Source organism: Tachypleus tridentatus, chromosome 9 (assembly GCF_004210375.1).
Source record: "Tachypleus tridentatus isolate NWPU-2018 chromosome 9, ASM421037v1, whole genome shotgun sequence".
NCBI classification, from domain to species: domain Eukaryota; kingdom Metazoa; phylum Arthropoda; class Merostomata; order Xiphosura; family Limulidae; genus Tachypleus; species Tachypleus tridentatus.
In genome coordinates this window covers 139,522,462-139,550,185 of record NC_134833.1, presented here as the reverse complement: position 1 = coordinate 139,550,185, position 27,724 = coordinate 139,522,462, and the positions used below count along the sequence as shown (strand labels likewise).

The window sequence follows — 27,724 nt, the reverse complement described above, 5'->3', positions numbered from 1 at the left end:
AACATTTATAATTGTATCTCCTTAAAAAGAACGCCTAACACTAATTAGTTAGTCCTGAAAAACGACAACGAACGCTAGTTTATCAGTTAATTAAATGATAACTAATTCATCCAACCACAAAGTAGAGAGCGTGTTTCCAGGCGGTCATGGCTCATACATGTCTCAACAAGGATATGATTAATCACTGATACTGTAGTTAATTAAATCAATTATAATTAATTTGTCGTAAAAAGGATGCTTAACACTAATTTATTAGTTAATTAAATTTCCTGTTCTTAATTAAAACTTTTTCTTTTAATTATCAACCAAGAGTTTAAAGATTCTAATGAGGTAATGCATTGTCAAAAACATTTTTAATGTAACGTGTTTCAATGAGATTACAACTCACGGAGGAAATCATGTCTAGAATGAACAGACGTCTCTCATGATACTAAATAGTTAGTACAAGGACCAAGAGATTAAAGTTCTGATGAGAAATCGGTGTTACTAACACAAAACACCAGTTAGTATAATAAGTTTACGATATTAAACTCTAATTAATATTCACTTTACACAAGTAATCAAAGTTTTCTTTATTTTAGAAATTATACAAAACATTTGAAAACTAAATCAGCCGCGCTCTTTACTTTCAGTTTAAAACTAACCTTCACTATACGAATCAGACTGGTAAAGTGCCTCACGTACTTAAACATTAGGGAATATTTAAAAATTTACTTATATGACGGTTAACATAAAAAAAATCTATTAAACACATACAGATAGGGAACGCGTCAAGCACAACAAGTATTTCGATTGCTTATACAAAATGGACATGCAGTCTAGAAATTACATTTCAAGTTTCTTTTTTGTATGTTTTTGAATTTCGCGTAGAGCTACAGGAGGGCGACTGCGCTAGCGGTCCCTAATTTAGCAGCGTTGTACCTGAAAAACTGTCAGAGTTTCAGTCTGTTTAAGATAAAATGAAAAATCGATTTATCACATGGTTTCGAACTGAAGTAAAAAAACAAAACAAAACGAATTAAACATTGGTATATTCTATAATCTTTAGTATCAGTTAAAACTGATGAAACTTCCGCTTGATCGTACAAAAAACTTAATAAAATAAAAGCAAATTATAATACACTGTCGCTATGCGTTAACAATATAATTAAAATAGATAGTTCACTGTAAACATGTTGCTATGCCTAACACTTTAATATGGTTTTTATATTTAATTAAATTGTATATTTCTAAATTGTAGTTATCAGTGATGAAATATCAACTACAGCATGACGTGACATAAGTCATGTATCGTTCTAGGCTCTCCTTTGGCCTTTCCTTGATCCCAGTCCTGAAATAATCTAACACTTTCATCACTCCTTAACACTTTTACAGCGACTTAAAAACAAGATTTCACATACTTTGTACTACAAAAATATATATATATTATTATTTAGACGTGCCTGATTTAGATTTTACGGAAATATAGTGTTTGTAGTACTAATCTTAGACATCTCATTATATGTATCCTAACATTCTAGTTTGCTGTTCTCAATTGTAGTTACTTCTCATTTAAATAAAATAATAAAGTGTATATAATAGAAGAATGAACAGAAACTTTACCACAGAACAAAACTGAATCTCTGACACTGACTCTGTACGAGTTCATAGGCGTTTATATTAATAAACGAACATTTTGAAACAAGGAATTTCTACCTGTCTAAATTAAAGAAGAACAAAAAAACATTGAGTGCACTTCACACATTAGGTTAAGTTTGTTTCAGCCTATTTTGCACTTGTTGTATATTTTTGTCACAGCAGAATAATAGATACTTTAATTGTTTTTGTAATCAGGAAGAATTGGGTTTTAATTGTTTCTCTAACCAGGAAGATTTGTTTGTTTTGTATTTCGCACAAAGCTACGCGAGGGCTATCTGCGCTAACCGTCTCTAATTTAGCAGTGTAAGACTAGAGGGAAGGCAGCTAGTCATCGCCAACTCTTGAGCTACTCTTTTACCAACGAACAGTGGGATTGACCATAACATTATAACGCCCCATGGCTGAAAGGGCGAGCATGTTTGGAGCGAAGGGGATTTGAACCCGCGACCGTCAGATTAAGAGTCGAGTGCCTCATCCACCTGGCTCTGCCGGGCCAACCAGGAAGAATATGGCTTTAATTATTCATCTAATCAGAAAGAAAAATCGGTTTTAATTGTTTCTCTAAACAGAAATAGTTCAGTTTTAATTGTGTGTGTAACGTGGAAAAATCGGGTTTTATTTTGTATCTATAATTAGGAATAACCGGGTTTTATTTTATGTCTATAATTAAGAAGAATCGGGTTTTATTTTGTGTCCGTAATCAGAAAGAACTTGGTTTTATTTTGTGTCTGTAATCAGGAAGAATCGGGTTTTATTTGTTTCTGTGATCAAGAGGAGTTTGACTTTAACTTTCACACGTAAACATGAAACGTATTTATCAACATGTAGTGACTAGAACCTTCAAAGCTCGACTTACAGCGCAACATGATAACCCAAGTATAAGGGACTTTCTAATTTTTGTGCTCTTTCAAGCAGTCATTCACAGTTTATTTTACTTTATTTTGTTATGAAATAGTTCAAAGAAATATTGGGATCCTTCTCACGTTTAAAAAAAAAAGGAATTACAGCCTGAAAGGAAAGAGGCGATCGTTCTGTCCGTGTTTTGATGGATAAGAAGATGGGGATGAAGCAGAAGAGCTAGATGCAAAATAAAAGCTTTTGCCGAGAGTTTAGCAATGAGCTGGGTATCAGAAACTTCCTGGCCATCAGAGAACAAGATTGAAAGGGCACAGGAGTATACTGGGCACCAACCTTTCGAATTTTGTCCCATTTGACTTTGAAACTAGTGGTAGAAGAAATGCTAGAGGTTTATTTAATCCAAGATTCATTCTGGCTTTGACATCTGACTTGCCGAACATGTGCACGGACCTGCTGAAATGTAAGTGGTTTAAATGTGTGGGATATCTATGAAAGGTATCCCACGCCCATTTTTGAGGTTTCTTGTCATGTGGCAGGCAGGATTCCACCATGGACGACAATACTGTGGGAAACGTGTCGAGGTTTTAGGAATACAGTCAGTTACTGCTGCCACAAAGTTATCTATCGATGGCTTACACACGATGGCAAGATAAAGTTCTGAGAGAGTGATGAAAGAAGACCAGTTAGTCTGGTCCAACTTCCATCGAAGCATGCAGGTCGGATAACATCGACCACGGCCAGTCTCTCTTAAAATGATAGGTAAATGATTACTGCCCCGTGGATTACTGTTGACTCTCCAAGAAAAGTAAGTGAAAAATGAAAGCAGACAGAAAGATCTATAGCAAAAAAGACTGACTAGGTGCATGAAATTAAGTAGAAGAACCAGCATTGAAAAGAGAAAGGTTGTGATCAGAGAGCATACGCTCTACGGAGCGACCCTTCCTATCAATATCAGCACTTCCCCAGAGGGAATGATGTAGATTAAAGTCCTCCAGGGTTAAAAGGGGAGACAGCAATTGTTCAATGAGAGCATCAAGGTCTGATACATCACAGGTCTCTCCAGGTGACAGGTAGAGAGAACAAATAGTGATGGTACGACCCGAGGAAACACAGATGGCTACAGCCTCCAAGTGTGTATCAAGTGACAAGGACAGGGTAGGCACATGCTGATCAACCACCAATGCCACCCCATTATGCACTTGTTTACCACATGACCTGTCGTTTCTATACAAGGAAAATTGTCGAAGGGTGTCTGTATCAGCAGGTATAAAAAACTTTTCCTGTAAGGAGAGGCACACGAGATGGTAAGAATCAATCAGATCCTTAATGCCATTTAAATTTGATCAAACACCTCGACAGTTCCACTGGATCAGAGTGGCCATTGTTACCTATGTGGAGGAGAATGTGCGAGGAGATCTTCTGTTTGCGACCACGTTTTTTTCTTTATTGGACGAAGATCTATCAAGTTCCATGGATCCTACCCTGGGTTGGGTAGGCAGGTCTCTGTCTGTGGACAAAGATTCCAGTGATTGAGGGCGTGAACGAATGGTAGATTTACTTTTCGGGGCTGCAGAAGAGGATGAACCAGAGGAAACATTTGAACCTGAAGGAAGTGAAACTGTGCACTCACTGGCAGGAGTGGTAGGGACAGAGATGGAAGTAAACATAGATGCATCAAACTTTTTAATTATGGAGGACACAAGATACTTAAGATGTTTTGCAAACGACTCTGTTGGAGGCATGGAAAGATCTGTCTGCATCCCCACTGTCGTAATGGAATGGAGTGCAGCAGCATATTTCTGAGATAGAATTGGGGACAATGATTTCCTAGCCTCTGAGTAGGTAATATTACTAACAGTCTTTAAGCGTTGCACCTCTTTCTCTTCTACCCATTTAGGGCAAGAAATAGAGTGAAAGGGGTGTGAGCCATTACAGTTAACACAGTGTAGTTCCAGGTTGCATTTGTAAGCGTCGTAGCTTTTACCGCCACAATGATCACATACCAAAGAACCACGGCATGATGTTTTTGAGTGACCAAACAGCTGACACTGGAAACATCTGAGAGGGTTAGGAATGTAAGGCTATACCTTGCAGTTCAGATAACCTGCTTTGATTGTGTCAGGAAGACGAAGTGATGTAAACGTTAATATCAGAACATTGGTAGGGTCTATGATCCCGTTTTTACAGGTGGAGATTAAGCATACCGTAGTGACGCCTTGGCTGGAAAAACCAGCGAAGACTTCCGACTCGGGAATGTTCTTTAAATCCCTCTCAACTATAACTCCTCTGGATGAATTCAGAGTCGCATGGGGAGTAACATCAATGGGTATATCCCCAATAGCTTTTGATTTGAAGAGAAATTTGGTATGCTATGGTGAAGATGTTTCCACCAGAACACAACTTCTTTACTGACTTTGGGGAGCCAGCAAGTCCGTCTAATCCCTTCTGAATGAAAAATGGAGATATCTGCCCTAAGGATTTCTTAGATAAGGAATAAAGAATCGAGGTGTAGAATCTGGCTGTAATATTGACTGTACAACAGTCGTCCATGCGTGGTCGTTTTCCAATGATCTGTTTTTTCAGTTCTTTTATTTTCATTTATTTTGTTAGAAAGAGAGGTATCCATATTAAAGAAGCTATATTTCAGTGCCCACTGACCCCTCCCACTATGGAGCCCTACGAGAGGACGCACAACAGTGCAAAAAAAACAAACAAACACTGCAGCATTGCCAGGGTTTTGTAAGTACTATACCCAAACACCAACATCAGATACAATGTCCACAACACCTGTTGAGAACATCTAACACTAGTACTTGGTTGACCCTAGCCCAAGTGAACCAGCAGATTGGCCTTAGGGTGGCTTCCTCAAGGCCGCCTGTCTTTAGGAATTCAAGGCCAAAGTAGTGTGTTAGAGTTGGACCCCTCAAACGCCAGGACCCTCTCCTCCACTTCACGGGTCACCACACACGGCAAACATGTGGGTGGATGTTTAGATCCCAGAGGAGGTAAACTGAAAGAACAGAACCTTCCCTGGGAGGTCCCCTCACCGCGTACAGGAATCCACACCGAGGGGATTCGAAAGAGGAAACTTTATATCAAACAGCTGTGTACACAGCTAATATGAAACTGTCGATACAGCAGCATCCGTCATTTTCTCAGCATTAGAGTCAGGCATGGCCAGGCGGTTAAGGCACTCAACTCGTAATCCGAGCGTCGCGGGTTCGAATCCCAGTCACACCAAACATATTCGCTCTTTCAGCCGTGGGAGCATTATAATTTAATAAGAATAAGGCACTCGACTCATAATCTGACGGTCGCGGGTTCGAATCCCCTTCGCTCCAAACATGCTCGCCCTTTCAGCCATGGGGACGTTATAATGTGACGGTCAATCCCACTGTTCGTTGGTAAAATAGTAGCTCAAGAGTTGGCGGTGGGTGGTGATGACTACCTGTTTTCCCCCTCATCTTACACTGCTAAGTTAGAGACAGCTAGCGCAGATAATCCTCGTGTAGCTTTGCGCAAACTTCAAAATAAACCAGCTCGTCATTTCTTAGTTATCATGAAAACGCTGGGTTGGTGATACTGACCTTCAGGAAGAGAAGTACAGCTTAATAAAACAGGCAAACAGGCACTTATTTCTGTTATTATAAAATACGAATTTACGAAATGTTGTCGCTTTCAATAATTCTAGAAAATATTATATAAGTGAAACAATCTCAGTACGGTCATATTACATAGTTTCAACAATTTTAATAATTGCTGAGGAGCTTTTAATTCTTAACACTTTGAATATGATTAAATAGAGCAAGAAATGGTTAATATGTACGTGTTATATTGTATTTCTGGGGTCTCTCAGTGTACAGTTACTCAAGACTTAGAACTAGCATTAAAAACAAACTTAATAATAAATCATTCTCAACATTTTTGGGTAGTAGTTGCATTCTGAGAGAAAAGGTGAAAGCCCACTCACACCCAATATGATAAAAGTAGCCCAAGAACTGGCGACGGGTGATGTGATCTGTCTGCATTCCCTCTAGTTTATCAGGCAGAAGTTAATGTCGATTACGCGTAGATAGTTTTCGTGTAGCTTTGAGCAAAATACAAAGAAACTCGGTACTGATTTCTACACCGAACTACACAGAAAACAGGTTTAACCCAAAACACGAAGACCGTGAAGCAACCAAGATACGATAAAGTGATAAATAGACCTTGATCCATCAATATCACTCTCTTGTAGGTTAATATGTTATTTATACGTAAGATAACAGAATATAGATGACAGTGTGAGAAAAAATTGATTTTTGGTCTTCATTTCTCGGCTATTTCTATCATTTGAGGCTATCATCTCTACTGGGCTGTCATGACACCGTTTGCCTTAGAGATTATTTATATAGACATACGAATGACGATAAAAAGAGTACAGTGTTACATGGTAACAAGATAACCTCTCCTCGTATTCCTTTATATAATACATATATCTGTGTTCAAGTCTATAGGAGCTGAATACCTTTTTTCTTTTGTAAGGTTCAACAATATGGAAACAGAAAAGGCGACGCAAACAGAAGAGAAAAAAGACGGAAAAAGTTTCGTTTGCGATTATTTTTTTTTTAGTTTACAGATTAATATTTTCCCTCTGTCTTTTTTTCGTTGCAAATATTATAAAAACAAATTAATTATTTAGTACTTCACTATATAGTTTATACACGTAATTAATTGCGTATAAAAACTGGACGTTAACAAGAAAAAAAAAGGTAATTTGTTTTTTTTTATCTGAACGGTAAGCTATGCCACACATGGGCTACGCGACCAGGTCAGAATTTTTAGGGTTCGGGCATAACTCTATCCAACTCCGAACAGCTGACCAAAGGGAGAACAATTGATCAACAGAACTCGCCGAGTGCACGACTACTCATTATCAAAGAGTGTGGAGCCTCTTCTGCGGTTTCGAACTTTAAACCGTCTGGTACGCAGCTCTGAAGAATAAAGTCCAGGTCACATTTGATTTTGCAATTAAACAGTTTGTCTTGAAAGTAACAAATAAGAATAGTTTTTAATATAAATAAATTAGAGAAAAGGCTTAAGAATACTGATTCCTTCACAGTCTTGCCTCCCAGTGGCACAGCGGTATGTCTGTGGACTTACAGTGCTGAAATCCGGGTTTCAATACCTGTGGTGGACAGAGCAAAGATAGGCGATTGTGTAGCTTTGCGCTTAATTACAAACAAACAAACTTAATAGTTTTCATAAAAAAGCCTCCCCAGTGGCACAGCTAAACGTTTATGGTCTTACAACGCAATAAACCGGTTTTCGATACCCGTGGTGGGCAAATCTCAGATAGCCCATTGTGTATCTTTGTGCTTAACTCCAAACAAATAGGCCAAGTGTGTTAAGGCGTGCGACTCATAATCTGAGGGTCGCGGGTTTGCATCCCCTTCGCGCCAAACATGCTCGCCCTTTCAGCCGTGGGGGCGTTATAATGTGACAGTCAATCCTACTATTCATTGGTAAAAGAGTAGCCCAAGAGTTGGCGGTGGGTGGTGATGACTACCGGCCTTTTCTCTAGTCTTACACTGCTAAATTAGGGACGGCTAGCACAGATAGCCCTCGAGTAGCTTTGTGCGAAATTCAAAAACAAAACAAACCAAACAAATAAACAAACTTCATATGCAAAGCACGGTTTATTATACTGCCTAAAAATTAGTTATAAATAGTTACGCCAGGGTTTTACTTGTTTGTTTGCTTGTAGGTAAAAGCAAAGCATTACAAGTGGCTATCACTGCTGTGCCCACCATGATTTATCGAAATTTAGTTTTTAGTGTTCAAGTTTACTGAAATAAAACAGTTAAAATTTAACAAAAACAACAACAAAGAGATTTAATGTATGCATAGACAGACAGATAGAAAACACTACGTGTAACATGGACTTAACACCTATAGATTCTTTGCTACGATTACAAAAACCGTGACACGAAGCAACGTTGAAATGGGTAAGTTTTCATGTTCTAAGTATAAACGACGCTAGCAGTCATAATTGTAAACGATACTTAGTATTATTTTTGCCCATCTACTAATAAAATCTGAAATGTTAAATGTTTGATTTTGAAAACTCTGGGGCAAAGCGTGGGTGGGTGGAAGAAAGGAAAGAATGAGAGAAAGAAAAAAAATCAAAGTCTGCAAATGTAAATGCATTTTGCACATTAGGATTGCACCATATACACTTTTCCTTTTCTTTGAAGGTTTGTTTTGGTTTGTTTTGAATTTCGCGCAAAGCTACTCGAGGGCTATCTGTGCTAGCCATCCCTAATTTAGCAGTGTAAGACTAGAGGGAAGGCAGCTAGTCATCACCATCCACCGCCAACTCTTGGGTTACTCTTTTACCAACGGAAAGTTGGATTGAACGTCACATTATGACGCCCCACGGCTGAAAGGGCGAGCATGTTTGATGTGACCGTTATTCTTTGACTTGCTTTTAGTCCCTAGTATCTAGCACTCGGTATCGGAAGAAACACTGTATTAAGACTAGACTACTTAGAGTTTGTCTTAAAGTCTCGAAATGTAACTTCTACTCTTTACGGTTTACATTTTTATTACTCTGTTTGACTGGTTTTGTAAATTGAATTTCTGCTGTTTTATAGTTTAACTTTTAAAGTCAGAAACTAATATTTTTAATTATTTTGAATCTATTTTTCACTTAGAAGGACTTAATGTTCACAGTACAAAATACAGACAAACCACAAAGATGAATGATCTGTTTGCTGGCTTTTAACGAAAGCCACACAATGGGCTATCTGTACTCTGCACATCGAGAGGAATCGAAATTGAATCTTTGCGTTGGATGTCTTAGGTACGACTTTTTTTTTTCTGATTTGCACGAAATGTATAACACGCCTCGAATAACAATTAAGGACAATTTAACAAATTGAGTTGTATTATTTTTGTTTGTAAATAAGTACAAAGTTACACGACGGGCTATGTGTACTCTGCTTAAGATTTTTAAGGTTTAGTATTAAACGAACAGGAAATTCTCTAATAAATCTGTTTGTTTTTTTTTTTTACTTTGATTTCATTTCGAGGTTTTCTGTACTAAAACAAAACGATTATTTCAAACTATTATACGCTGGCATTATGAAAGGGACTATTTTTTTCAACGGAGAGTTTTTGTTCTTGCATGAGAACCAAGGATGCACAGCATTGGTTTTAATATACTTGAGAAACATGACTTTGAGACCTTAATACTTTTCACTGGTTTTATTGAGAAATAATGTTTTGTGAGAGAAAATGACGCGTCGATTGTACGCGAGAATAGAGGACACTTCTCGCAGAACAACGATATAGTGGTCACGTGCTCATCTCACTATTAGAAAAACGTTCTCAGGAAAGGCGCTTTAGGGATTGTAACTCGAAGCGAGTTGATGACCGTACGTAGCACTTAAGTAACAGCATCACATCGAGGGAAAGACGGATAAGATGAGGTTGGTTGAAGAGTTACAGCCTTTTAGTTGGTCAGTATCTCGTAAGCATGTGGATGAAGTACGACACATCGCTCTTCGACAATTCTTATATCAATATAAGCAGCATAAAGATAGAGAAGACGATCCTTTTAAGTGGGGAGACGAGGTAAGTTTGGTAGTTAAAATCATTAACGTTGTTACTGAAGTTTAACAGGTATATCCTCCTTTTCCATTAACTCTCATCCTGTTTCATTTCTGAATATACTTCTTGCGAACGTTGTACTGTACATATAAATACATGCTGTATTATTCTCGATTTTGATACTTCTAACTGTAAATATGAGCACTACGATCGCGTGGACCTGGAACACTAATACCAGTAGAAGGTAAGATGTTTTGTTTATTAAAAAAATACTGAAATTACTAAATACTTAAAATTATATGAATAGTTATTTTGCTCCTATTAAACATTCCAGTTATCACAAGTTTCCTTTTAATTTTAGGAACCAGGGATGTCATGATTCTTTTGTGTACATAGTTATTTCAGTACCATTGCAAAGTTTATAGGGTGGCCCGTAAGTCCCTACCCATCCATATATCTTATGTATACAGTGTATCAGTGTACTGTCACCAGTATTCTTGCGCTTGTCACAATACGCTCTTTAAGTGTAAATGGGTTTAGAACACCCATATTTCTCTGAAAAAAAAAATACATGCATGATTGACTATAACATAATAACATATGGATGGGTAGGGACTTACGGGCCACCCTGTAGCTAAGTGGCGAGACAAGAGAAACGTTTAGCCTTGACCTCCGGTAAGAAATTAAACGTCCTGCGAGAATGAGATGAATACGAGCAAACTGAGCAAAATGTAAAATATAAGCACGGTGCTCTATGTGTAAGATGTAGATTAAATGAACATAATTTTAAAACGTCTCAGCTTATTGGTAGTTATCTAAATTACTGCAACATAAATATACATACATACATATGGGAGAACAGGTGTTACGACCACTCGGGCAGCCAGGAGTCATGAGGATAAGATTGTTAAACATAGGAATTTGGGCAACAATATTATGATAAAAGTAAAAAGTTTTTGTTTACTAAATTAGGGTAAGACTATCATTTTTATTTCCTGGTCCATTTGAGGCTTAGTTATGCTAGTGATTATGTTGTATAGTTGTGTAGCCTTTAAAAAAAACAATAAAAACTGAGTAGTGAGATGTGAGTGAGGTATGGTTCAGGAAAATAGTTTTTGCACCTGTAGCTAATAAATCAGTTAGTTATTCAAACCTATGCAAAGAATGTTCAGTTGTTTTAGTTGGATAAGCGTAACATTTTCTCAAAATTATATTACTTAGAAAACAGACTTACCTTAATTTAGGAGCTACATGTGCCCTAATGTGTAGACGTAAGATATGCAGATTGTTTTAAGACAGGTTCGGGCGTCTACAGGTTTAGTATATTACATTGTGGATTAAAGGACCTAAGTCTTGCGTCCCGTTAGCGAACAAAAAAATTGCTCTACACTTTTAGGTTGTTACTGGTGTTTAAACCCCTTATTTTAATTGTCCAAGAACTGATGATAGTTGCTGTTTGCATCGACAAACTGAATTCCCTTTGAACTAGCAGTTTAAGGATGAATTTCTAAGATTTAAGTAAAAGACATGGCGACGTGACATAATGGTTTGAGTTTCCTGCCGTCTGTCTGTAGTTGGATCTAGATCTTTGCGAGGATACGAGAGAATCAGGTTCTATCTACGACTTCTGCTCAATCAACCGGAGATTTAGTCGACCTATGAGGACCGGGTTTTGAATGGACCCCCTCTTCCTTTCTGAACTGTTGGTTGTTAAACATTCTAAATCTAGTCTTAAGTAAGGTGGCTTGGATAACCAACAGTTTGTTTGTTACTTTCCTTTTCAGGGCTCTGTCCAGGTTGTGTTACCAGGTTGTGTCTTCCTTGGTATGTGTCTGCTGTGTATTTGTGTTCTGTGTTGAAGTGTGAGTAACTGAATGATGTGTGGTAGGAATGGTGTTCAATGGCTATTTTAACCCTTAAACAGCAGGGAAATGTTGTAAATAACACCATCAATTGATGATGGCTGCTGTTTAAAGGTTAAGATAACGTGTGGTAGTAATGGTGTTCAATAGCTCTTTTAATTACTGGTGTAAGAATGCCATCTTGGGTTTGAAAGTTTCGGTATTGTTTAGCTCCTTTTGTCATTTGACTTATTGTTTCGTGTTACTATGTTTAAATGCTTGTGTGTTCTTTTTCTATTGTATCATGAGTTTGAGTATAGGTTTTAACTGCCTATGCTAACGTATGCTTGGTTTGAATGTTCAGCTGTTTGGTAACAAGGGTGTTTTTCTTGGTATTCCGTTTGTTTCTTAGTTGTGTCTTTTTTATGTCCTTGTATTTTTGACATCTGTAGTTTGTCCTGTGTTGCTGTTGACAGTTATAGGAGAACACTGTATTTCTGTGTCGTCCCCCACATCCTACACAACATGGGAAAGCTTAGCATGCGGCTGCCAGTAGTAACGTTGCCACCTCGCGCTGATTGGCTGCCTCCCTACTGTAAATGTTTCTCGTCTCTACTTGTCACCTTTTTGGTTTTTAATATAAAACATATCAGTTATATTTACTTGTAAATATCTATTATTATTCTGTCAAAAGGCTTCAACCATCGGTAAAAATGGTCCAAATTGTAAGATGGAAGAGTATTATTACTATACCTGCCTAAATAATAACACCTTTTTGGAGTTCTAGATCAAAAACAGGAAGTAGTGACCTAGAAGTAGAAAATTTCCTATTGAATCATCAGGTATTGTGAACATGCATTAGGCTTTCTGTAATGATACGTAAAATATAAGATTATAAGTGGTTTTGTATCAAAACAAATTGTCAGAATTGGTGCATAGTGGACATGTGGTTTGTCGTAGTTGCAAAGTTTATTCTGTAATGATAGACAGAAACCCTGTGTATATGCAACACTTAATTTACTTACATAACGAGGTTTAAGCTGCAGGTCAGCCAGTTTAGTTTTGAAATGTTTTGTATAGTTTCTACAATAAAGAAACTTTAACCTACTGATCCTTTATTTCATTTTATGGTAACCTATTGAACAAGTATACATGGCAGGTATTACAGCAAGTTGAATGTCGGTAGTTTATAAACTAAATTCTCTTAAATACCATATTAGTATATTTTTAAGTTTTGTTCACAAATGTTTCAGTGTGCTTGTTATGTGATTTTACATACATAACTATTTTACATCACGTTTATATAAATACTGTTTCATCATATCAGACTTGTTAAACTAATTCATGATGTATAATTTAACCATTAGTTTACGGATTAACAATGCTTGTTACAATCAGGGGTTCGATACCCTTTGGTAGACTCAACAAATAGCCCGATGTGGCTTTGCTGTAAGAAACACGCGCTGTCATAAATAACTTTTAAATCTCAATAATTAAAGTAAAATCTGCATATGTAGAGTTCATTAATAAATATATTGTGTATTATAATTACAGCCTAATTAATTATATTTAGTAACTTCGAAACATGAATATTTAAATATAAAATTATTATAGTAACTGATGTTTTGTTACAAACTGGCATGTATATTTTCACAATTTGTCAGTATTTCGTTTTAACATTACAAGTCTTTTAATATGCAAGAAGATCACTTTTAATGGAATATTTCTAATATAATAAAGATTTGTCCATGAATGTATTGAGTATTCGTTTTGAATAGCTCGCGTGCAAAGTAATTTGTTTTAAAATTAAAAACACTTATCTCAAAATCTCACTTTCTGTAATTCATAAGACCGCTTAAATACATTTCAACTTCATAGGTATATTTATTTTCTCTAACGTAACTAAACCACAAAAATATAAAACTTATTTACTTTTTTTTTCCTTTTTCGAACAGTATACATCTATTAATAATTAAACTTTGTTTTGTTACCCTCTGGACCATTACTACCTATTACATTACTACACATTTATAACGCCCTCACGACAGAAAGGGCAAACATGTTAAGTATGACAGGGACATAAATCCACGACCTTTGGATCACGAGTCGAGTACCTTAACCACCTAACTATCTAGAAGTTATGAACAGTTTGGAAATATATTCCATACTTTCACAAAGTTTGCGTACATTTAGAGATGATCAACGGTTATATCTGAAATGGATGAAATAAGTCAATCATTTATTTTAATAGAGGTGATAAAGTACGCAAAATAATGATTCTAACATAATTAAATCTAGATGACTTAACAAATATACTGTAAGACGATTTTTATAAAATCGTACATTAAAAACAGTGATTTTAAAGTCCTGCTTTGTAAAACATGTACAAATTATTGTTGTTACAAGTTAGTAGAAGTGTTATTGTATATGAAATATTTTATTGTTGATGTAAAATACCGCGTAAAGTATGAATTAATTACTATATGATAATACCCTTTTTAGGACACTTTCAACCTATAGACGTGTACTGTGTGCATCAGATTAAAATAGTTCTTTTAAGACAGAAAATATTTAAATATTTATTATCGTATTGTTGGTTTTAGACCTTTGTAAAATGGAGTAACGTGTAAATTATTTTATTACAAATCAGTAAAAGTTTTACTGCATACGAAACGTCATATAAACGATATTGTATAAAGTCAAATTAGTAAAAGTATATTTCCATTATTACATGATATCCATTTAATTCTAGACATGTACTCTGTGTCTGGTGAAATGCATGTTGTGATAAGATTACATGAAATATTTCGTGTAATTGAAAATACTTCATTCGTTAAGTTTTAATTATTGTATGATCCTTTTCAAAATGAATTAATTAGTCTGAAGTGTTATTTTTAATAAATTTTATTATAAAAAGAAATGATCTAATTACTGTTAAGCATTTTTTAGCACAACTTAATTAATTCATTAGACATTATGAGACGTACCTAAGTCATGGGTGCCTGTTATGGGAACAAAAGCATTCTTTACTCTAGTAATGCGCCTCTAGCGACACGCCACAGCATGGAAGAACTCGGAACTAATGACGTTGTCACTTTTAACATCACCCGCCTCTTTTTGTATCATGGAGTGACGGCATGTCCACCTGAAGTGCTTTCTTAACTGTTTATAGCAGATGACCAAATATACATAAATAAAGGTTATCTTCGTGAAATGCTAGAAATTCGGGCTCTAGATCATAGTAAAGTTGTGGAGAGCATACTTATATAAAACGTTCATTTAGAAATAATATTCAAAAGAAAAGTGAATAATGTCGGACACTCGGCTTGTGTCTTAATATTTTTACTGTATAAAAACTCGTATCTACAATTGCTATAATATATTGGATTTTAATTTTAATCAATTATACTAATTGTTCTAATTAAAATATCATAGGTTTACTTTACATTTAAACAAAGTTTGATTAAACCACTTCTTTATAAAGTTTAAATAATTGATTATAAGTAATTGTCGAATGAGCTGAAACACTAGTTGTTTCCACGTCTAATTTCACAGAACTAATTTAGACGAAGTAGAAAGTACTGAGTACTGAGTCCAGGGTACTCTAGAAGTAACTTCCACTTCATTACGTTTATTTTTTTGTTTTAAACACTTTCTGCTTAATACGTACGAGTTAAACCAATATAAAATTCTTATTCTATTTTTCGTATATTTTTAAGAAGGTTAAATTTGATCAATTTTTTTTTGTAGTTAAGCACAAAGATGCATAATGATATTATCTGTGTTCTGCCCACCACAGGTATTGAAACACAGGTTCTAGCGCTATAAGTCCGCAGACTTACCTCTGGGTTGATCGGGCATTTTATTCAAGGCTCTTCCTAAATTTAAAAACTAGTTATTATACCATTAATAAAATTACTGAATTCCTTATGTAATTTATCTTCTGTGGTTTTGGTTTTGCTTTACCTAAACCTGAATTTTAGAAACTTAAATTTTTGATCTTTCATTGCTAGATATTTCGGCATAACTTGTATTATAACAGCACTGGTCTGTTATATATAATTTTAGTACAATGAATGTAACTTGCACTGTCCAAACCTATATTTACCATTGATGTCCCATTATTTCAGTGGTAATTTTATGGAATTAATTATAAAATCCAGGGTTCAATACCCCGAGGTGAACAGAGTATAGATAGCTCATTGTGTAGCCTTGAGTTATCAAGTCATTTACCATTAACTAATAAACAACACGTGTTGCTATTCATATTAAGTAATTAAAACTTGGCACAGTAATGGCTACTTCTCCTTTTTAACCCTTCCATGATCCAATTATACCTAATCTTTCTTGCAGTTTGTTTTTTTCAAGCAAACTTTACCTAACTCAAAAACAAAACTAATTTTAATTAACCTATAGCTACACTTGGTATGGATGGTGTTAATTTGAACGTGTATCTAAACATCGAGTTGAAAGTACACAGCTAATAATTGATCTAGTGTTAGTCAAGCGTTCGATAAGATAATTTTTGTTTGTTTAGAATTAAGCACAAAGCTACTCAATGGGCTATCTGTGCTCCGCCCACCACGGGTATCGAAACCCGGTTTTTAGTGTCTAAGTCCGCAGACATACCAGTTTTTAGTGTGTAAGTCCGCAGACATACCACTGTGCCACTGGGGAGTGATAAGATAATTAAAAATTAATATATAAAATACATGGGCAGAGGAATTGTCATAAAAGTACAGAAACAAGTCGGATCAAAATGCAAAGATTATATCTTCAGTCTTTACAACTAGGAGGCCCAGCATTTCCAGGTGGTTAGGGCACTCGACACGTAATCTCAAGGTCACGGGTTCGAATTCTCGTCATACCAAACATGATCGCCCTTTCAACCGTTGGGGCGTTATAATGTGACTGACGATCAATACCACTATTCGCTGATAAAAGAGTAACCAAGAGCTGGCGGCTGGTGGTGATGACTAGCTGCCTTCCTTCTAGTCTTGCACTACTATATTAGGGATGGCCTCTGCGTGCTGTCCCACAGCCACATTAACAGTCACCTCTTCCCAAACAAAACGCTGTTCTCGAGCGATGCTGTGAACTACAGACTAGTTAGCCAACTAAACTGTCTTGGTAAATTACTGAAAATATAATCCTACCATGGCTCCTTCACCAATTAGAAACAAAATGTTAACAGACGAATAGAATGCAAACAGACAACTTAGACTGACTGAAACTGTTTACTGAGAGTTCAGTAAGAACCACGTAATAGTAGCTACATTTCTAGATATCAAGGAAGTGTTTGACAGCGTGTAATAACATGACAAACTAACGTACTATAACATTCCGAAAATCGTTATTCGCTGGATATCCGACTTCCTTACTAGCAGGACAGGTCGCCAAAATAAATAAGGAAACATTCATGTCCCTCATACTAAGTTCAGGGACATCTCGAGCACGCTTTTATACATGCTGTTTGTCAACGCCATCAATATTCTTCATTCAATAACTCATCCATGTACGCGAACAACGTAGTCCTTTGGGGCATGTCACATGACCCCATCTAGTTTAGGACAGAAAGCAATTGCTTCTCAACGATGTTACCACTTGTTGCGCCACCTGGCGAGTTCTCCTGAACTCGCTCAAAAAACAAGCAATTATATTAAGGAAAACCCTCAAAAGGAAAAACTCTAAAATGCAAAACCCTTCACTTAATCTCTACAACGTCCATATCAAGTTCTGAAAAAAACATTAAATTTCTGGGAGCAACTTTTAACTAAACTAGGCCCGGCATAGCCAGGTGGTTACGGCGCTCGACTCGTAATCCGAGGGTTGCGGGTTCGAATCCTCGTCACACCAAACATGCTCACCCTTTCAGCTGTGGAGGCGTTATAAAGTGACAGTCAATCCCACTATTCATTGGTAAAAGAGTAGCCTAAGAGTTGGCGGTGGGTGGTGATGACTAACTGCCTTTGCTTTAGTATTGCACTGCTAAATTAGGGACTGCTAGCGCAGATAGCCTTCGAGTAGCTTTGCGAGAAATTAAACAAGCACGATGGAACACATATGCCAAAACAACACACCCAAAATAGCCACACAAAAAAGTAATTACCTCAGAACGAATAAGAGAATACGTGAAACTATACTACTACTACTTCCTCACGTTAATCTACAAGATGCACATATGTCCATTTATCGAAAATACCATAATACAGTAACTTTTAACATATTACAAAACCTATACACTAGACTAGAATCTACGCAAAGCGATCAGAACAGCCAACCCAACTACACCCCAGCATGTTGCCGAAAAAAACAACTAAAAACAAGAGAACAAACTCGTTAATCGAGCCAGAGTCTGCTATAACAAAACAGAGAACTGAAATAATCTCGCTACACAACTTCAGAACTTTTCTCACTCTCCCCAGCGCAAACACACCTCACCGTACCAAAGTCGCATAAACAAGCCATTTTGACACGCATCATACCTGTTCATCGACCACCGGCTTGACCTTTGCTTTCGTACGCTCCACTATACTCGACCCCTAGCATTTATCTACTGATAATTTTAACAGAAGCCGCCTTTCAGTCTTCTTTCCAACATCTCTTCCCAGAAATCTTCTCGAATTAGGGATTAAGTGTACTTGTACCTGTTTATATGTACGTTTCCTTTCTCTGTGCGTTAAATCCACACTGTGCTCACTTACCTCATTCCTTTCCTTTGTCAGTCAATCAATTTCTGTAAAAACAATTTGTTGTATTCCATGTCTAATAAAATGAATCGCCCACAGTCCCTTCGTGAGACGGTACGCGGCCGTCCAAGAGAGGGGCGTGTGCGCGTGCATCTGTATTCTACCTGTTCAACCTTCGTTTCGGCGAGCCAGACCAGAACAACACCGTTGATATAAAATCTTCCATGCTATTACCGCTCGCCTCTTCTCCTTCCTTCAGACAAGAAAAGAAATGAAAACAACCTAGAATACATTAATCCTAAAACTTTAAAATAAAATAAACCGCGAACGGGGCGAAGAGAAAGAACAACTTGCGTACCTCTGGTTCAAAACCTAAATACCTACCACGATGATGGTGACTCCAAGATTATTTGTTCTTCTGTTATAAATAACTGATTCACAAGAAATTTATTTTCTTTGATACAATTCTCCACATTCAAAATAAAAGGTTTTAAAAACAATGCCGAATAAATTATTTAATGATTCACTATTTCTTTTTATTAAATCTAACAACCAAAGACTCTCAAAGTATTCTTTCTGTATTATAGTTTATATAAGTTTGACCAAATTTATTTTCTCATTAAATAAATTTCGAAATCGTGACACGTTTTATCAGTTTTGCTTCTGTGTTTTTTAAATAAGCGTTCAATATTCATCACAACTGAAATAATATATATTTTTTTTTACAATTTTGTGAATTACTCTGGTTTCTTCTTGGTTTATTAGAAGCATTTCTTTATTACTTGGAAGGGCCCGTTATGGTCATGTGGTTAGGGCACTCGACTCGTGGTGTGAGAGTCACGTGCTCGAATCATCGTCACACCAAACATGCTCGTCCTTTCAGCCGTGGGGGTGTTATGTTACGGTCAATCCCACTATTTGTTGCTTCCTTCCTAGTTTTTCATTGCTAAATTAGGGACAGCTAGCGCAGATAGCTGTCTTGTAGCTTTGCGCGAAACTCAAACAGACGTCCCCTGGGAAATACTACCTCGTACTTACTTATTTGTAAGAATCGCAAATATTGGTTTGCAAATAGAACCTTTCCCACTCGTGCGGTGGTTCAACAAATGCTTCCATTTTAATAATGTTCATCCTATTACTAGTTTCAATAATAATAACAGAAAGAAACTATAGTCTTAACTATCTACAAAATATATGTAGATCTTTAACTTAAATGTTATTAGATATATTTAGTGTGAACTTCTTTCTGACTAAATTTTATACTTAATACCAGTCAGTGATTGATCGGTATAACTGTCTACTCTAGATTTCCTTGCATCTGCTTGGATTGTCTCTTCTCATATAAAAACCTTCATTTATATAGTTACACATGAAATTAGTCGATGTTCGTGATACTCGCATATTCGAAACAGAGGCAATCGGGTGACGCTTAATTTTAATTAGCAAAAGCTAATGTTGCTAAGCTGTGATAGGCCAACCACACTAAAAAACACAAAATAAATTTGCAATACTAAGTTGACGAGGGGTGGGGAGGTAAAACAGCATATTGTATATACATCTAAGTTAGAAGGGGGAATAGTAAGTCAAGTATACTAATATGCTTTCGAATATTTTTCACTAATAAATATAGCAGATTCTTTGTAAGTCTCTGTGGCAACCACATACGGTAATACTGAAAGAAAAAGGTGGTTGTTGAAGCGGGTAATATGACCTCTAACTCAAGGTAGTTTCACTTCAAGGTGTAAAAGTCTAAGAAAACTTATTTTTAGGCTGGTTTGGTCTGTTTTTAATTTTGCGCAAAGCTACACGAGGGCTATCTGCACTATCCGTCCCTAATTCAACAGCGTAAGACTAGAGGTAAGACAACTTGTCATTACCACCCACCGCCAACTCTTGGGCTACTCTTTTACCAACGAATAGTAGGATTGACCGTAACTGTATAATGCCCTCACGGCTGAAAGGACGGGCATATTTGGTGTGACGGGGATTTGAACCCGCGACCCTCGGATTACGAGTCGAGTGCCTTAACCACCTGGCCATGACAGGCCCTCGCTCTAACATATCATCTATCTGATATAGCAATTCGTAGTTACACATGGAGAAATTATACACGGTAGATTTTAAAACGACTTCAAATATGTTTGCACAAAGGGAATGAATCATCTAAAAGTAATGTAGCAAAGTAAATTTTAGTGTATACAAGAATAAGGAGGATGAAATAAGCCGAGCATATGCGGTAGTGACATATCTTCAGGCTGTCTGACTGTTTCCAATGTTAAATTATTCTATTGCACAGAGAGAGTGACCCCTATTCACGATCATGAGTACCAAACAGTGTTGAAAACAAAACTTCTTGCTGATTTTTTAATTACCTGTGAAACGCATTATTCAGCACAGTGTTTTTCTACCGATAAAAAAACGGTAACTTTACAGATGTATTTTCTTATAGCAAAGACCCATCAGGCTATTTTCTGAGCCCACCGAGGGGAATCGAAACCCTGATTTTAGCATTGTAAATCCGTAAATTTACCGCTGTACTAGGGGGGGTAATTATTTACAGAAGAAGGTAAAGGGAAGAGTGAGCCCAAACGTTTTGTTAGTTAGGCTTAAGTGACACCCCCAAGTGGCATGTCTGCGTTACATACACCGTTAGAAACCGGGTTTCGATACCTGTAGTGGGCAGAGCATGGATAGCCTATTGAGTAGCTTTGCGCTTAATTAGAAAGAAACAAACTTGACAAAACAAGAGCTATGTAACAATGGGATCATCTGATAGGTAGGTAATAAAGAGAAAATGTTGTAGCACTCGTGAGCCATTCTCAGTTGCCAGTTATATCTGCTTATAATCACAGACTGTATTTTCACGACATTCCAGCTACTGGAAAGGGCACTGCAGCTCTGTATTTGTACCACTTACAGTCCCCCCCCTTCCAACTGTATTGTTGTATTGCTGTCGTTTAAATTGTATACAATATCGTCATTCGCACTGATATTTCATAGCTTTTTTGTTTTGAATTTCGCGCAAAGTTACACGAGGGCTATCTGCGCTAGCCGTCCCTAACCTACCAGTGTAGGACTAGAGGAAGACAACTAGTCATCACCACCCACCGCGAATTCTTTTACCAGCAAATAATGGGATTTAGCGTCACATTAACGCCTTCGATGGCTGAAAGAGCAAGCATATTTTGTGGCCTGGGGATTCGAACCTGCGACTCTCAGATTACGAGTCGAGCGCCCTAACCACGTGGCTATGGTGGGCCTAATTCATAACACATGAAAAGCTTTTCTTTGACGAGAGGGATTGAAACTGTGTATTACAACTACTGTGAATATGCCACACATTGAGACGTGTTGTTTTGTTTCCTCTTTACTGGTATTTTTGGTCCGGCATGGCCAGGTGGTTAATGCACTCGACTCGTAATCTGTATCCCCGTCATACCAAATATGGTCGCCCTTTCAGCCGTTGGGGTGTTATAATATGACGGACAATTCCACTATTCATTGGTAAAATAGTAGCCCAAGAGTTGGCGGCGTGTGGTGATGACTAGCTCCCTTCCGTCTTTCTTACGCTGCTATATTCGGGATTGCCCTCGTGTAGTTTTGTGTGAAATTAAACAAACAAATGATTCTTAAATTTTAGTTAAATACAAGTGTAACTAAAGATTAGGAAGTTTCAATACGTATTTATAGTTTCCAAACTCGTGAAATAATAATAAAATAAATTCAGTTATTCCAAGCGTTTTTTCTCAAATATTTATTATTTTTTCTTAACTGGATTATAATAGTTCGTATTTTTGTTTCACCGTTTAACATGTAATCTCAATAACATTATTCTGTAGATGGTATGTGTGAGTGTTTTGTTTTTAATATGACAAGTCCTTTTTCCAAACCGACTAGGTTTTGTTTTTAATATGACAAGTCCTTTTTCCAAACCTACTAGGTTTTGTTTTTAATATGACAAGTCCTTTTTCCAAACCGACTAGGTTTTGTTTTTTTGATTAACTTAATGTACCAGCTAACAAAATATAGGAAGTAAGTTTAAAGTTACATGTTTAAGAGTAGAGAGGCTTAAGTGAAAAAAGACTAGAGCATCAAGATTGAAAGCGAAGGACCTCTGGCTGAAAGGTCAAGAGTTAACCAGAGGTTATGGATTAAAGTTCAGTCGGATAGTGTTTTCTCACATATTAGCTTCTTTCACGCAACTATTTAATATTAATTTCCATTATCATCACGTATTACTATTTTACGGTTTCCTAAATTAAGGTTAGTTTTTCTATTTCTACAGTATTTAGTGAAGGTTCGTCTACAGGAAGTGAGGTAGAGGCAAAAACGCAAAACTGCAAATCTGTACGTATTCCGGACAGATCTAATGAACTTTGTATAATAAAGGTGAAGATCCATCCATACCTTGCTAAGTAGTAAAACATCTACATACAAGAGAGTACTGTTATATAGATAAATGAAGTGAGTCGCATAATTACAACATTTTAAAAGTACGATCACGTCATTTCTGTTGGTACCAGTATTGTTCTTTAGTGAATAATGAAGTTTAAACATGGCGGACTCGGTTCACAGAGCTTAGGCTTAGCTTTACACAGTGAATGAGAAGAGGCTTATAGTCACTACTTTATTATATAATGCGTTTTTCAAACATTCAGTTAACACAGTGATCGCTCTGTCTGAACAGCGATTAATACTATTTGTTGTTTAAACACGAATGTTTAGGTAGCGAATTGTGGGATTAATTGTTAAATTATAACGCTTCTATGGCTGTAGGGTCGAGCATGGTTTTATCTGGCGACCCACAGAATGTATTTGCGCGGAATCTTTGGATGAACAAATTGACACACTTTTAAACGCAGATGTTGAGATATGTTTTTTTTTTCATGTATCCTGTAACGTCTTTTTTCTTGCAATCACTTATAACCTGTCAATGAAACTTTTTTAATGAAGCATAATTTATTTGATTGACTTTACGGACCGATGTTTTATCAAAAGAGCTTGCCAAGCAACGTATGTGTGAACAGAAACTATAGTTATATCTACCGTGCGGCCGGATTCTTAAATTCTCAGCCTCTACGCAAGCTTCGAGTGTGTAATTTTCTTTTCAGCCACCACTTACATTTACTATTATTTCAGTCAGTTGTATCCTGAACATACATCCTCAGTTGAGGAGGCTCTCTAGAATAATTTGTCACTCATTTCCTGCTTGTGTGAATGAAACGCCAACAATTGATGTTCTGGATGGCGTGGGTCGAAGAAGTCGGAGTTAAAAGGAGAACAATGTATAAATTTGTTTGTAGCTTATCAAAATTCAAACGGGTAAGTAGCAGGTGAAATGGAAAAGATAAACATTAACACACAGACAGGTTTGAGTATATTTATTATAAAATGATTTTGAATATGCAAATCAAGTCACGTAACGAGCAACCAATGTAAAGTTTTGGTAGAACGGAAAATATCAGAAGTATATTTTGACAGTTTGGTGTTATGTAAATAATGTGATGTCTCCAAAAATTGATTGGCGTCGGAAAGGGCGTTACACACCTTCCCAAAATATTCATACACTCTGATCATAAAGATTCATTCAAACCACTGAATTAAAATTTCCATTACGGAGAAATTCATTATACTTAATTGTCTTGGTAAACAAAGGAATATGGACCATCTTGAGATATCGGAACCATCTAGACAAACCTGCATAAAGTCGTCCCATCTGTGGTAAACAAAGAGCTACGTAACTAGTGAGAATCCTCGAAAAGGCAGCAGTAACAAAAGCATTATCCATGCCCCTGGCGATAGGGTTCATTATAATCAAGGAGGATTTCTGTCTGAATAAGTGAGGCATGACACTTGTACACAAGTTTCTTCCAAAACGTATTCACCCAACTGTCGCATATCTGTCAAGTCCAAAGCGTACTATTCTACACTGCATGATTTTCAGATAGAAAACGACAGGACATAGCAACATAGACAATAACGATTCGGTAGAGCTTGAAAACCGTATTAATATAACTTTTGTATTTGTGTGTGTGTGTTTACATATACGCGTCTTAAAATCTACAATAATTATGACTTTTAGACCAACACAAAAACATTACTATTTTTTAAGTTTTAGAATGATAAGCTGGTTTCGAAAAGTAAGTTTTACATAAATATGACGTAAAATTAATACGTTTGTTTTAGTTTTATCGATTATTTTCTATTTTTCTTATTACAGATCGAAGCTCATCTAATTAAATTTGACCATGAAAAAAAAGTTGCAAGACTTAGTCTACGTGCTATACAAGTATTAAGATATCTGAACCAAATATCGGAAAGGTATGTTACGTTTATTGTATTTATTGGGCCAAAATATTTTTGTCTTTTTATCTGTATGTTTACCTCTATGTGGGTCGGCAAACGTTAGTATAACATATATGTACGTCTGAGGTTAAAATGTTTTTCGTTTAACTGTTTGAACTCAGTGTATGTGATTTAGTATTAATTAAATATAAACAACAATAATTATTTCTAAATCATTAGTTATTCTTTGTAAATCGTCGAAACGCAGCTCCATATTTATTCGAAAATTGATAACACACGCAAATTTCATTTTTGCTGATATCTTTATGACGTGATGTAACCACACTTAAGTGACTTTAAATTAATTAATGAAATTAGACCTTCTTAACCGACTTAAGTAGATAATTCCACCAGTTTGAAAATGCATGCGAAAGAGAGAACAGATGCATAATGTTTAACTAAACTGTCGGGAGAAACTTATTAAATGATTGAAGGACTTGTACCACTACACTAGGGACATTCCCATGCGTGCTCAACCCCTACTCTTAAAGTCATCAAAGTGTAGGTATGATTTTTTTTCGTGGCATATTGATTATATGTTCATAACTCTTTCTCTTTAGTTGGGGCTTTTTTTCATATCTTCTTGAGAATCCAAGCTCATCAAAGTTGTCGACCACTGCCTCTTCAGTCTCTCTGGAGCTCTACTCAACAATTTCCCATAAGACCTTCACAATCTGTTTCCTCTGGCCCCAATGTGTCTCCAGTTAAAGCTCCACAAGTCAATTTATCTGCTCTTTCATTTCCTTTTGACCTCGGCGTGACCGGAGGGGAAAATCACTTTTAGGTTCTTCACATGTGATTTTAACTTGGAGCCATTCAGTCTCTATTTTACACAACATGCTTTGTGAACCGATGAGAATCACCATACTCCTGACAAGTTGATCTTGAAGCCATCTCTGGGTAGCTGATGCAGCTTCATTCTCCATTTCCATATGTGATGTTATGGCACTGTATGCTCCACTTTCTCAGTAACAAAATGCTCAGGAGCCTGGCTCAAAAAGCCCGTCTGTTATATTCATCCCTGTAAATCACTAGATTTCCTTAATTTTCACTTTCATTAATCACCTGTCTGACCTCTGTCCGTAATTATGGGAGGCCATTTCCTGTAGTATTTTCTAAAAGTGATCACAACTCTCGCATACGGGTTCATTTCACTGCAGATCCATACCCATTCTTTTCTTTGATATATTTCAACTCGTATAACTTAACATTAGACTCTGACATTCGTGAATGCTATTCATGACATTCCTTTTTAATCCTGCACCTATTTTGATCATTCAGGGCAATCTGCAGGAGTGATTCTTGTTAACCATCACTCTTAATTAGGACATCTTATGAGTCTCAGCACAAATGTCATTACAATAATGTTCTTGGTACAGCCCAAGATGGTTGGTTTTGTGGTCTCATGTTTAATGTCTGGAGGTTTTCCAACTGTGTCTTTGTTAGTATTTCAAGGCCATACTCCACAGGTGGAAGCAGGAGATTCTGGTAAAGAATGAACAATGGCTGTGAGTTTTAATACTCCAAGCTATTTTTTTGCTTTCCCCACTGTTGCATCTACATGTCTCTTGAAGAATAGGCTCCTATAAAAGATTGTCAAGGTATCTCATCACATCCTTTTATGGTAGTCCCCGTTTCACCAAACATGCTCGCTCTTTCAGCCGTTATAATGTGACGGTAAATCCCACTATTCCTTGGTAAAAGAGTAGCCCAAGAGTTGGCGGTGGTGGTGATGATTAGCTGCCTTCCCTCTAGTCTTACACTGCCAAATTTAGGACGGCTAGCGAGGATAGCCCTCGTGTAGCTTTGCGCGAAGTTAAAAATACAAAAACAAATAAACATTTTTTTTTTTTTAATTTTTGTCGAACGACGCCAAGAGGTTAATAATTCTGTCTACCAGTGTAAGTAAATGGCCCTGGTGCTTTGTTTTTCTTTTATAGCTGATGGTCTTCCTGATTAACACCATGTAGTTATGTATATTACAGGGTTACGTGATGCATAAGCACTGTTTGCAGTGACCTGACAGTCATAAGCGAAAGTGTCACTTATTTTGAGTCAAAACTTCCAGGTTAGAGCCTTTCCATGATCAAGACCTCTTACCTACGTCCATGAAGTGGCTGTGACGTGGGTACATACTGAGCAACTACCTCTTCATGGAGATAGATAGGCAGAACGGATATGAGACCCAAAAGAAGGGTATCTCTGATTTCATAATCCATACTAATGGATCAAATGGCGCTATTATTGACCTGTGTGATAAGAAAAACAACCTGGGTAAAATGCCCTTGCCGAAAGTGTCCTTCGGGCTGTGAGGCTGCATAGCTGTAAGGTGTGCAGTTCATAATGAGACAGTTTGGTATGTAGATGAGGTGGTGCTGTGCTACTTGACTTTTGATTCTTTCATAACATGGTTGTTTGTCAGGGTAACCATATTTTCCCGATTTTGTTAAAATATGAGGAAATACTTCTTATTGACGTAGGACAACACAAAGTGATTAAGTCCATAATTTTAAATGATGTTTATTGGTGACATAGGAAGACTAGACAGTTACTTAGGGTCCCGAGCAGTTTATGGCGCCTCCTGTTCACGAGAATGTTTGTTATATTCTTTTCATCAGAACTTTGACTTTTGCCTGTTTTTGTTATTGCACTATATAAAGATAAACTTATAATGTAAGTCGTAATGAAACACATCACTCACTTACAGATGGATATTTAAAACCTGCAGTTGCAAGATGCTTCTGAGTCAGGCAGACAATT

The 27,724-nt window shown here is 36.7% G+C and overlaps 1 protein-coding gene across 1 annotated transcript in view; it reads left to right on the top strand.

The window, feature by feature from the left end:
* The first annotated feature begins 9,872 nt into the window (after positions 1-9,872).
* Positions 9,873-27,724, top strand: part of LOC143226512 (glutamate--cysteine ligase catalytic subunit-like) — a 65,551-nt gene continuing 47,699 nt past the window's right edge. Inside the window, exons 1-2 of the mRNA XM_076457543.1 lie at positions 9,873-10,113; positions 24,840-24,940. Coding sequence (XP_076313658.1) covers positions 9,964-10,113; positions 24,840-24,940 — 251 coding nt within the window. The 5' untranslated portion in view covers positions 9,873-9,963. The remainder of the gene's footprint in view (positions 10,114-24,839; positions 24,941-27,724) is intronic.